The sequence below is a fragment of the Athene noctua genome, chromosome 12, assembly GCF_965140245.1.
Source record: "Athene noctua chromosome 12, bAthNoc1.hap1.1, whole genome shotgun sequence".
NCBI classification, from domain to species: Eukaryota; Metazoa; Chordata; class Aves; order Strigiformes; family Strigidae; genus Athene; species Athene noctua.
Window position 1 is genome coordinate 22941128 of NC_134048.1, and position 12822 is coordinate 22953949.

Consider the following 12822-nt stretch of genomic DNA (forward strand, 5'->3'; position numbering starts at 1 on the left):
TAAAAACCATTTTCTGCACTGTCTTTATAACCGTGGCTTCTTCACTCCAGCCACACAGAGCTCTGTACATTCCCAAGCTGGACTTAAAATAATCTTTCTGCAGTCCTACAGTGTCACAAAATGAGAGCTATAGCTTTGCATCCTAGCACTGAGCGGGGACCGAGCTCCTGCTCTCCTTAAAAATCAGGACAAGATCTCTATCTTCTCTGATGAGAGAAGAGTAACCTCATTGTTCCATCTCCTATTGTGCAAACAGCCTTCTAGTGATATTTCTTATTAACGAATTAAACTCTAAATAAGCAGCATCGGTAATCAGAAGATGACTAAACACATTTCACTAATTAACATGAGAATTTGGTAGGAATAAGCATTAATATTCCACAATCCTTCCCAAGTTATTTTCTAATTTATAGACTTCCAAGGCACTTAAGCACTATGACATGAAAGAACACATATCTAAAACTAATTACGTTTTAGCTTGAACTGCAAATTCTTGTTTAGATCACACTGAGCGTGTCGAACTGCAAAGAAAACAGGCTTAAGGCATTTATAGAATAAGCCCTTTACCTTGGTTTCTTTAGCACTGCTAGAACCCTTCCCCTCCGTCTTCTTTTGTTTGGAAGATGAGCTGCTTTTACTGCCGCTGCCACTCTCCTTGCTAAGGTTGCTGCTGGACTTTAAGGACGACGACTGACTGACCGTCCTCTTCCGGGATCCATGTTCTTGCTTGACATCTTTCTGCAGGACTGGGGCAGCAGGAGATGGCAGTAAGTCCTTCTCTTTAACAGCACTTGGCTTTGAAGACCTGGAAAAAATTAACAAATTCAGGTTTTGGGTTTCTTTCCCTAAAAAAACCAAAACCAAACCCAAAGAAAAAAAAACAAACAACCACACTACTATTTTTTTTTAAATATATATTTTTTTAAAAAAACCCAAGATTTTTATTGTTAGACTTAGCAAACTATATATGGAGGAAAAGAAAGAGAATAATCATCTCGGTGAGTAGGTTTCTATGAAGCCAGATTGAACTCGTTTTCACCATTTTATTTGTTCTGACCTGAAAACACAGTAGGCAAGTTCTAACCATAAAACCACATCCCTACAACAGTTCTTAAAAAAAACCACCCTAAAACACTTACAACGTAAGAAATTAATGCCAACGTTAGCGCCAGCCTGTCTGTTGCAGACTAGTCAGCCTAACAGCTCAGAAAAAAGATGGCCCAGATAAATGTTCTCTGGAACCCAGGAAACAGGAAAGCTTTTTCAGCGTGGCCTTTCAGTACACTCTTACCTTGGCTGCTCTTGGGCTATTTCTGGCTTCCCGTAAATAATACTTTATACGCATTGCTTTTATAAAATCATACAGTTTCGTTTAATTAAATATCCTTCAGATAACTGCACTGGCAATCAAGCAAATATCAGAAATAACAGGCAAAAAAAGCATAATCAAGCTAAAAATGCATCCATTCATTCTACATCTGTTTCCTAACAAATAATAAGACACTGTTTAATTCAGAATGTGCAAACAACTTTTCTAGCATCTGATGTGCTGCAGCTTCTCACATATTTGTAATTTGGCAATTACTCTACAGCAATATTTTCCATGACATAATTAGACTAGTTTTCAGTTGCTTGATCTGAAATAACAGAGTTTTAAGAGGCAGTGGAAAAAAACCTTACTCTTTCCTGGTGATCAACACTAACCAAGAAATAAATCAAATAAAAGCATAACAGCTCTTACAAAAAGCGTGGAAAATTACAGAAATAACGTACAAGTAAAGGAGTATCAAACAATGTTATTGATTTGCTAATTCTGTATCACTTTGCTTTTGTGCCACTCGTAAAACACACACTTTACATGAGGGGTGATCTTACTTCTGGTAAGTAAAACAATTGTCCTTGACCAACGTTTTTGGTTATGGAAATTAATTTCTACCAACTACTAGCCAAAACTCTGAAGTCAATCTGTCTGAAGGGTAAGAAAGAATGAAATTTTACCCACTGATTAATAATGAGGAAACGTGTTGTTGGAGGGGGTGGGAGGGGGAGGAGAAGAGGGGGGAAGACAACACCCATCATCTCCTCCATCACCCTGAGCCTTCAATGTTGAGAACACAGCCAAGATACTCACTCCCTACTGCTGGAAGTCTTGTGTCCTGATGTAACTTTTTCTTCCAGTTTTGTTTTCTTGCTTTCGCTGGCTCTGTTTTCATCTTCATTCTGAATAAAGCAAACAAGAAATGCATCCAAATGTCCACATTTATATCTTCACTAAGAGGGGCAATCTTCCACATGAAGAGACTTAATTTAGCAGGTGCTTTGCAGTGTACGGAATAAGATATGACAGACCACAAAATCACGTCCTACAGCATCTAGTCCGTATCAAATATTTGACCGGACCCTGATATAGGAACGTAATGAAAAACAAAGTCTGGCTTCTAAATTACCGACCTGCATAAAAAGTGTAGCAGCTAAGCTGTTCATTTTAGCACAAACATATATTATCACCATGAAATACCAGAAAAATCTGCCAAAGGCTTCAATAAGAGATCAAGAGAAAGATTTTATGTTGTGGAGCCTAACAGAGGTTAGGCCAAAATGAATGCCAAAAAAAGGTAAAAATCTTGCAGAGATGCTGAAGACTATAAATTCTATGAATTTAATCCTCAAGTCAAAAGGTCTTGAAGGAAAGTTTCCAAGCTGCCTTCAGCAAGCACTGGAAGTATCGATACACTGATTAAAATGGAAAATAGGGCCTCACAGAATAAGTCATCTGGTGACATAACCCAGATTCAAACCCAAAAGGTTTCATTTTTGTTACACCGATGCTGCAGCCCTGAGTCTTGTGGTCAGGGAAGCACACGAGCAAGTAACGTGTAGAAATCTCGTTGCAGTTGTGTAGAAAGCACTGGTAAACCTCCCAACCGGAGGGGTGGGGGGAAAGGGTGGGCTTTTCTTCAGTTGCCTCAGACAGGCTTGTATCTTCTCCAGCATGCACCAGTAAGCATTAGAGTAATCTGAGGGTTTCAGACAATTAACAAGCAGAATGTTCGCTGGGATAAAGCCTAATTTTCATTAGTCTTACCAAAGCTTTCTGGTTTAGATGTAAGAGCACAGATCTTTAATGCTGTAACTCCAGATGTGTACTGAAAGGCATAACTGGTCAAGGAATGGAAGTCAGGGCACTCAGAGACAGTGGAGCATGTGAGCGCGTTCCCATGAACATTAGGATTTATACAGTAACGTGCAAAAAATAACTATTCACTGTACTGGTCAGAGTTATTCTCATTTTACAAAAAAAGCCCCTACTTTCTCACTTAATTTCCTTATCCAGCGAAAATAGGAATCAGTACAGGAGAAACTTGTGCTTGCAGTTACATGTCAAGTCTCCTAGACGACACTAATTTCAGTAAGTGGTCAAGTTTACTGAGGTTGCTCAGTAGGAAAACTGGTTTAACTGAAATCATCTATCTCCTCTGAAGAGTCAAATCACTCTCCAAATGATATCATATAATCCTTTGATTCCACAAGTCAACGCAGTGTTACAACCGCTGCCAAATCCCCGTCAGAATGACATTTTCAGAAGGAAATCCAGAGTAGCGCGGCATTTTTGGAATCCCTGAACCAGGACTTCACAGTCCTAACTTCATGGAAACCAGAAACTTAAGAACACTCACTGCATCACTGACTCCATCTGACAGTCACAGGCTCACTCTTTTACAGACTGTTTTATGTTCTGAGGTTTGTGGAAGCAGTTTAAAATCACACCACCAACTACTTCTTACCATTCCCTCCTCTAAGAGTATTACTTCTCTTCAGGTCTCCCACTGACTCCTGTCCATTTTATTGCCCTCAGGCATTCCTGCTTTTTATTTACAGTTGAAAAGATGAAATGCTTTTTTGGAAAACATTAAATATCATTACGGAAAGATCCCTCTGCTCCCAATAAAGCAGCATCCCCTTGAGATTAGGGTTTCTGCTGCTGCCATGCCCCAGGCCCATTTCTGCCCCATCCCTGGTCCTGACAATATGCAATTGCATGATTCACTGGTTCAAGGAGCTGAAGACTGCTTTTTCTGCCCTTTTTTTTTTTTTTTTCCCCTTATTTGGCCAGGTGAATTTTCCATTGGATCAGCTGCCTGAGCTGGCCTGCAGTGCCAGAGGGAGCAGAGGCATGCGAGGGCAGGATGTGGTGCTCAGGGGTACAGAAGCTCCACGAGCTCCAGTGCTACCAGTCCTACAGGTGCAACCTTCTCCCCTCCCCTCTTCACTCCAAAAGAAAACCCCAGTAAGAGCACAGTGCTGATCAGCGTGTTCTACACAAAACAGCTCCCCAAAGTCAGCTCAGCTGCTGTCTCACTACGGTGGGGTACGGTCTGGGTTGCTGGGCTACACACATGACACCAGCAGCAAAGGGGCCGAGATAACAGGTAAATCTCTACAAAATTATCACCTGCTTATGTTTCCTTTTGCCTTTTGTAGAACTTTTGTCAGATGGCTGCTTCTGGGATTCTCTCGCGTGCTTCTCTGGCACATTTTTCTTTTCCACTTTGGGTGCATCAGCATCCTTGTAAGGCTTCCCTGGTATTCTTGATAAGAGGCTCAGGTCAATCTTCACAATAAGTGGGTACCTTTCATCAGGATCACTGAGTGGTGAAAGAAGCTCTTTCTCTTCCATAGGAGAGAACATTCTTTGCCGAAAAAAGCTGTCATCCTCCTCCATGGAAGATTTAACAGGAGTCCTATTGCTCTCAGAGTATTTGGGTGTTTGTGATGAAGGAGGCAGGCTCTCATTTTCATCTGAATCAGAGGATGAGGTATCTGTTTCTATGAATTCCCTGGATTTCTGGGCAGATTTGCTCGAAGCCTTGTATTTCTTTTTCTCTGTGGTAGGCCGAGGGGAAGATTTGGGCTCTTTCTTTATATTGGGTTTTCTGGAGCCTTTTGTGGCTGCCTTATGCCTGTTTGAAGGTATATTTGTTGCCATGTCTACTGGGGTTTCACTTTCTATTTTAAGACCTCCTCTAGGCTCTTCAACAGCTGTCTTTTCTGCTTTCTTGGGCTGCTTTTTACCTACAGTCCTCCTCTGTGTTGAGCTGTCACTCTGGGCAGGTGATTTCTGCCTGCCACGACTGCTCTCTGAGCCCTTTTGGGTGGGTTTGGAATCTCGCCCCGGGGTAGATGAAATCGAATCCTTGGATCCGCTTTGATCAGTGTACCCACTCCCTGTCCCCTGATCCCGGCCCTCTTTTTTGTAGCCTTGGGAGGATGGGATATTGCTGTCCACGGAAGAAGCTGGTGACACTTTATGTGAATTAACTTTGTTCAACCAGTTATCCAGTTGCCACTTGTTTGTTGGTGGTGGCTCTGGCTAAAAACAAATAAAAAACCAGCATTAGATAAAGTATTTCACATTCTTTCCATCTTTTCCACAGGACAGCTGTATTATGCTGCAGGCCAAAGCAAGAGGTACACCAAAAAACCTGAGATCAATAATGAATGATATAAATTGATGAATACAGATACAAATAACAGCTCTCGTTTTCCCTTCATCAGGAGCAGCTGCTATCAACAGGCAATATTTGCTGCCACAGCTTTCTAGACTAAAAGCCTGCAGTTTTTTAAGGTCCTGTTACCATTATCTAACTTCTGCTCTCCAAGAGATAACTGGTGGTTAAAAATCACCTCAAATTCCACCATCAAATGCATGCTTATACAGAGAATCGTTACCATATCCAATTACAGGTGCTTCAGCAAAAGAACAGTCCATCTTGAAAACGATCCCATGTTTGCCAGTTATTTTTTTTAAAAACACTTTGAGAATTTATTAATCTTTTCTGCTTTTAAAAGGCAGGATTAACGTCAAGCTAATGAAGACGGCCCAAACACATGTCAAATCCTACCTCAGGGGATGCACTCTGTGATGGTTCATTAGCTTCACTATCACTAGAACTGCTTTCACTTTCAGAGTCCGATCCTGAACTGCTTTCAGATCCACTGTGGCTGCTCGAGTCATCCCTCGAATTATCTGCTCCTTCACTGTTATGCTGTGAAGGTTCAGAATTACTGAAAACAAAAATGAGGAAAAATAAACAAACACTATCCAAAGCACAAATATATCCGAGAAGTGATTTCATTAGAAAGAATAAAATCTTTTAATTAACATTTACTAGGAGGTTCAACACAACTGAACACAGTTCACCCTGGAAGCAAACAGCCCTTGGGTTTTTTTCCCCCGTCCCAAAGTGGTTAGTGCAATTTGCAGGATATACGGTATTTAATCACTGATTAACTTCTAATCACCTTTTGCTTCAACACAAAAGACAAACGTGAATTTTAGAAACAAGATCAAACCAAGAGTGCTGACTGGGCCAAATATCACCACTCCACACAGTCTGCCAGGAATGCCTACCTTCCAGGTGTGCTCCTTGGCACTGTCTTATCACAGTCCTGCAATTAAGAAAAAGAGCATGAAGCTTCTAGAAGTTACTTTGGGATCGTCTATACAATTAAATTGCAAAACATCAATTCAGAGCCTTTAAATTTTTAAAATTATTTAGCCCGAATAGCATCTTAATTCAGTACTTGCAGCAGTTTACATTTATCTGCGTTTTCCTTAAACAGAAGCGAAAATAAATCAGAGTTTTCACCACAAATCCATTATCTCAGAGTCGTACACACACTGACTGCAGCTCTAGGAGTTCCTCCTTCCACCACTCGCTAATGCCACGTTTTCATCTTTTTGAAGCAGACAATTCTACATTTCACAATGCTATTCCTGAGATGCCCAGAGTATTAGGAGTTACCCAACTAGATGCACTCTCTCAAAGTTTTTAATATTAAAAAAAACAATAACTAGAACTGGGAGAGGGAGAAAAGAAACGAAAGGAGGAGTGTGGATGCCTGCTGACAGCACAGACCTACAGGTATTTTCAATTTCGCATGCTCGACGCTATTTCTGACAGAAGCTGCACAGAGTTAATATGGAAAAAGAGGAAAACAGACTTTTGGACAAAGATAAAGGTGCTGTATCCCTTATCCCTTATCAACCCAGATGCAGGCCCAAGCTACTAATGCACAGAGACGTTGATACCATGTACACTCTAAGCGGAGTGGCAGAACCTGAAGGGTTCTATCTCTAAACGACAGGCCGTTCCATACGTTTTAAATGACACTACTGCCCCTTCACATTCAGAGAATGCCCACTTGAAATCAGTAAAACAAGATTTTCTAGCTAAAAGCATACCGTTTTCACAAAGCGGAGCATTTTCCCCAAGTTTACATTTAGGAATACCCAAAGTTTGTCTAAAAACATCCCATTTGATTTTAGTTTCTTAACCGTATATGTCTTCTTAAGCTGCTCGGTTTGCTGTTGGAATATTGAGCACTGCTGAAGTACTGAACCACGAATGCATTTGTTACGTTCTTCTCAACCTCTGGTTTAATGGACATACCTGCTCTCCATCGCTGTCTTCACTACTGCTAAGTTTTAAGTCATCTTTCAACATGCTAAGTAAAAAGGAGAAAGTGAGACAAGTTTTTCCACGTACATTAATTACTTTCAAAGCATTCTTCTACATTTCAACATGCTGTTGTTTATACTATGAAGTAGGCTGCGTGGGTGAAAGCCACCAAATGCCATTCTAACATTGGTGAGTTAAGTCATTCTTTAGAGAAGAATAAGGATTCTAGTACTTTGAGTGCTTAGTCCATTCTGTTAAATTAAGAAAGGAAATTTGACACAATTTACTAACGTGGGAGCAGCTAACTTGTGTACGTTCAGCTTCTTACACACAATGGCCAAGAATACCCTGTTAAATAGAATCGAGAAAGCTAACACTAGTGGCTGCTTCCTGTCTCGTGGCAACAGTGCAACTGTTCTAAGCCCTAATTATTTGATTATTATTCAAAGCCATAATTATTTGTGGCAGTCATGCATACACACACTATTTCTAATACTGAAAATACACGAACACACTGAAAACACAGCAGGGTACAGGGCCCTTGTGCTTATTGAAAAACACCTTTGATTACAAAAAAAAAAAAATCAAAACATCTTACTCTGTCTGGTTCGATTCACATCTGGAGAAAGAAAAGGAGAAAGGATTAAAAGTCTAATAATTCCGAGTTTCACAGTATAGCTGTTCTACTGATGATAGCCTCCAGGATCTGGTTCCTGAAATATTCTTCATTTCTATCCTTTTACAAAAGATGCGTTTATCTCCGTTTTTACGCTTTTTGACCAGATTGCAATCATTTTTTTTAAAAAAAATATTATTTAAAACTGTAAACACTTGTCACAGTAAACATTTTCTCAACTTCCTTCTGATGCATCCCAGTTCAACACATTTCTAGTGCCACCTCTTGTTCTTAGATGTTCTCCCATTCCCCAGCTTGGGAAACAGCACGGCTCCTCCTTGGCGGGCTGTGCTGCTATGACAAAAGGAAAGCCAAGTGGTGAACTTCCATTTCTAGCACTTGTTGAACTGGCTGCATATGAGCATTGCCTTAAACTACTCATTTTGGGGAAACTGACTGTAAGACTTTAATAATTGAGGGGGTTTTCCTGGTGTTCTATTCTCCTCCCACAGGTCAGGTGCTTTTTAACCTCGCTAACACCGTAACGTGCACAGACAAGCAGAAGAACTAGACTTCATTTTGTGATTGCATCGCAACAAATGTTAACTTCGAATAACAAGCTTTCAGAATCTACAACCACTTTCATTTAACATACAATTAGCTGATAAACCTTTATTTTCAGGGACATACGTGCTTGGAAACAATCGTTTAAGAGCATATAATTGATTTTCGGGTATGAGAAAGGTGGGCTACAGCCATCCAGAATATTCCAGCTGCTTTTTATTTTTTTTGTCCAGTTGCATGACTGACAAAGGAAAACGTTGGGTCTGTGTGCCTAACTAATAGACACGTTTGTCAGTCAGTTAAGAGACTGAGCAAAACAAACTCGAGCAGATCCCAACCACAGTTTACTGTCTCCTCCAATACAGAACAGTTCCCCATCCCGTCTCTTTGTGCAAGTGCTACGAGCTCCTTCCAGCTGCCAGCTCTGCAATGCACACGTTCGGGAAGTCCCGTCCCATCCTGCCCATTCTTACACACCAACGCCTTCCTGGTTTACAAATCAGTTCCAAGGTCCAAACCCCTGCACCCCTATCCTGACAACTGACAAGAAACAGGGGAACGGAAAGGCAGCACAGGGTATTTGTGACTCACTCCAATGTGCCATAGTTGTCCGCTGTCCCAGAAAACAGCTGCTTAAAGATGATCCCTTTTTCCTGCCAGTCGAGGAGAAGTATGCTAAAGAGTCTGTGCCAGAACTGACAAATTCTAGTAAAAGAAACAGCTATTTCCCAAGCCTCTTAAAATTTGACTGTTATTTGAGAAACTTTTTCTCAACAGCCACTTACGATTTGGATTGATGACCGTTGGATGTTTTTGATGAAGGATTATATCGTTCTAGAAGAAGAAAAAAAAGAAATTCACAGTTGAAAACTCAGCCAGAAAAATAAGTCAATCCCCAGTTGCCAGAAGTACAAAGTCTTAGATAAACCAAGAGTGGCTGAGTAGACAGGAGAAAGTAATAACTAGCTGATGCCAGGTACAATCTCCCACAGGCTGAAGATGTGCATGGATGCAGAGACAAAATACCAAATACAGCAAGAAAACTGAAAAATTATTTAAATCATTTCTGTCTAAACCTATACACAATTTATCATTAATGGGGTGAAAAACTGTTTTGCTTCTATCAAGATTAATCTATTGCATTAACACGCAGGATATAAATCAGCCTGCCAAGCTCTGACTTGTTTCAGCATCCCGACTTAGTTTTTTAGGAGATGAGCAACCTTTAGATCCAGAAATCAAATTCAGAAACCAATTCTTACAATAGAAATACACACTGATCTAAACTGCTTTTCAGTTTGGGGGGTTTTCCTTCCCTTTTCTTTAATTCTGGCAGATTGCGTAGTTCAACCGAAACAAGAACTGAGGCTGTTAAAAGTTTCCCAGAAAATTCAAACAGGAGTTAAAAACTGGTTCTGTGTTTTGACAAACCTTGCCTCTTCATTTACACACCTAAAGACCAGTTGCTCCTATGGTTTAGCATCATGGAATTAAGTTTTAATTTGTTTCCTTAATTCCCCACTGTATCAGCTGTTTAGATTAAGCTGCTTGTGAATATCTAAGAATAAACCGTTCTTCTTTTACTGTTAATCACTTCAAGAGGGAGTGGAAAGACTTTTGGAAAGTCACAGCACAAATCAAAAGAAATTTTACCTGGTATGTTACCTGTGTTAAATTATTAAGTAATATCCAAAACAACAATACAGTTATAGAGAAATAAAAGCTGCTTTTGTCTAAAAACCTGAAAATGTGTTCGGGGACAAGAAATTCAAGGATATTGCTAAGGATATTGCTATGAGTTCTTGATCACTCTCTTGATTTTAAAATGACAAAGTGAAAACGAACAGTGAACTGGCAATGTGCTTTTTCTATTGAAATATAAACATAAGCACTATTTTGGTTTCTAAGATGTCCCCCAGCAGGGATTTGGATTTTTTTAAGGGGTGTTTTGTTTTAGTTCTCAGCTATTTTCAATCAGATCAACCAGGAAGGCATTTTTTCAAGAAATAGCAACATAACAAACTACAATACATATTTTTTTCCTAGAAGTCAGTAACAGCCTTGCAGCTCAATCATAACTTTCTAGAGCTCAACAAGAAATGCAAAAGAAATAGTTTTATAGGTTAAAACTTCAGAGAGTACAGAAAATCTTAGCTTAGACTCTATCCTATAAGCAGTCTGGAAAATCTCCTTCTCTAAAAAGCATGACATACTAAGAATACTGAATCACAATAAAAACATTAAACACATTACAGGAAGTTTAACATACTTACTCTGTTCTCCAGTGCCAAAACTGGACTGTTGAGACTCCTAAGGGAATAAAAGATCACAAATGTTTTTTTCACTGGGAATTTTAACATATTAAAAACCATGCTTTAAGCAAGATACTCTTTCCACTTAAAGATGGCACCTAACCTCTGAAAAATAAAAAAACCCAACAGTAAAACAGAAAGAGTGATTCTCTGTCTGGGCCGTAACTCCCCTCGCCAGCCGTAACGGCACAGCCAGCACAGGGAAGGAATGCTTCACGCTCCTCTTCCTCACCTCAGCTCTCCCACTTGCTTGGTTTTAAGAAAGGCCACGTGCAGCTGTACTACGTGATAGCTGAAACTCCAGAACCCCTACCTGACTTCCATAAACCCTATCTTCATGTATGTTTAACATGGAGAGGGATCTTCAGTATGTTTTTATCTTCCTTACGCACAGAAAAGCTGTGTTGCTAGTTTTATGTATTTTCATTCAAATTTTTTTCTCCGCCTTTTTTTTTTTTTTTTTTTTTTTTTTTCTTTTTCAGACACACACAGCATCGTGGTGGACAAGCAATGAGTATAGTAACCTATCAGCAAAAAAAAAAAAATAATTTTAAAAAATCTTTGGGACAAAGGAGCCCAAGAGAAAATGAAACTTAAAATCTGAAGAGATCTGCACACTCTGCCCCAAAACTCCTTCTCGCAGTGGCTCCGGGCGAGTCCCTGGTAAACAGCTGGCCAACACATCACTCCTCCCCAAGGAAGGCCAGATCTGCTCCAAAAGCCAATGAGCAATGCTATGGAATTTCCTTTGATACATAAAGTATCTGTTACCTACAAAGCTAGGCATGAAAGATGAAGCCTTGCAAATTTTAGTGCTTCTATGATCTTCAGTATTCCCATCCCAGAAAACCCAATTCTAACTCCCAAGACATAGTAGATTATAAATTTTTTTAAAAAACCCGACAATATTATTTTAACAAACAAATACACAGAGGATACCAAGTTACCGAAAACCTACTTCTAGGCTGGAGTGCCATTTTAAAATAGGACCTTCCCGACCTCATTTTAAAACGAGGACAAATGCTGGCCCCATAAATAAAAATTGAAAATATTTGACTCAATTCATAAAGTTATATACACACATTTTACTGAAATGCTCTGGCAGTGGCAGACCAGAATTACAACTTAACAATGAATTCCAGGTTTTTGGGTGTAACTGTGAACCAGTCTCCACAAATAGCCAAGTCAGTGATGTGCAGCGGTTACATACTCAATTTAGAAAATTTAATTTTTTAATCACACAAAAGCTTTACACAGCAAAGCAGACTTAGATATTTCCAGTTTCCCTTAACTTTATTTCAAATGTGAAAGCAGGTGCAATAACGCACCAAACAAGTATTTTGTTGATAGGGAACTTGATACGTAACTTTTCTTGTAAGGTGTTTCAAATGCCTCTAACCTTTACTAATTGAAAGAAAGGGACAATAAAAATAAAATTAACTTAGGTTTAAAGTGTAAAGCAAAGATGAAGTTGGAGAGAAGCCTTGTGACTTCAACAGAAAGCAACAGCTACACTTCAAAATAAAACCTGATTTTTATCTTTTACGTAGGTACGTGGGGTGCAAGTGTGATTCCCTGTCAGCTTAGACAAGCTGACAAACTGTAAGTCAAAAAAGAAGTAAAGACCACACAGTAATCAAACACCGCATCTACAGAGCAACTGCGTCGGGGTGAGCAGAAGATGAGGAACTGGCACCCCTTCTCACCAATACACTATCACAAATTCTGCAGAAAGCACCTGCCTCATTGCTCACTTCAGTCAACTTCCTATTTCTAAGGCACAGTGGAGTCTTTCAGCTAAGTGCACTTTAATGAGGTGCTATGTTTAAATGTGCAACTTTTTCCAACTCTCTTGCCATCTATTTTG

At 39.7% G+C, this 12822-nt stretch overlaps 1 protein-coding gene across 1 annotated transcript in view; it reads right to left on the reverse strand.

Annotated features, from left to right (window-relative positions):
* Positions 1-12822, reverse strand: part of AFF4 (ALF transcription elongation factor 4) — a 52152-nt gene that overhangs the window by 12117 nt on the left and 27213 nt on the right. The window contains exons 6-14 of the mRNA XM_074916543.1: positions 10917-10953; positions 9429-9477; positions 8062-8082; positions 7455-7509; positions 6413-6450; positions 5904-6066; positions 4454-5371; positions 2132-2220; positions 568-805 (exon numbers count right to left, since the gene is read on the reverse strand). Coding sequence (XP_074772644.1) covers positions 568-805; positions 2132-2220; positions 4454-5371; positions 5904-6066; positions 6413-6450; positions 7455-7509; positions 8062-8082; positions 9429-9477; positions 10917-10953 — 1608 coding nt within the window. The remainder of the gene's footprint in view (positions 1-567; positions 806-2131; positions 2221-4453; positions 5372-5903; positions 6067-6412; positions 6451-7454; positions 7510-8061; positions 8083-9428; positions 9478-10916; positions 10954-12822) is intronic.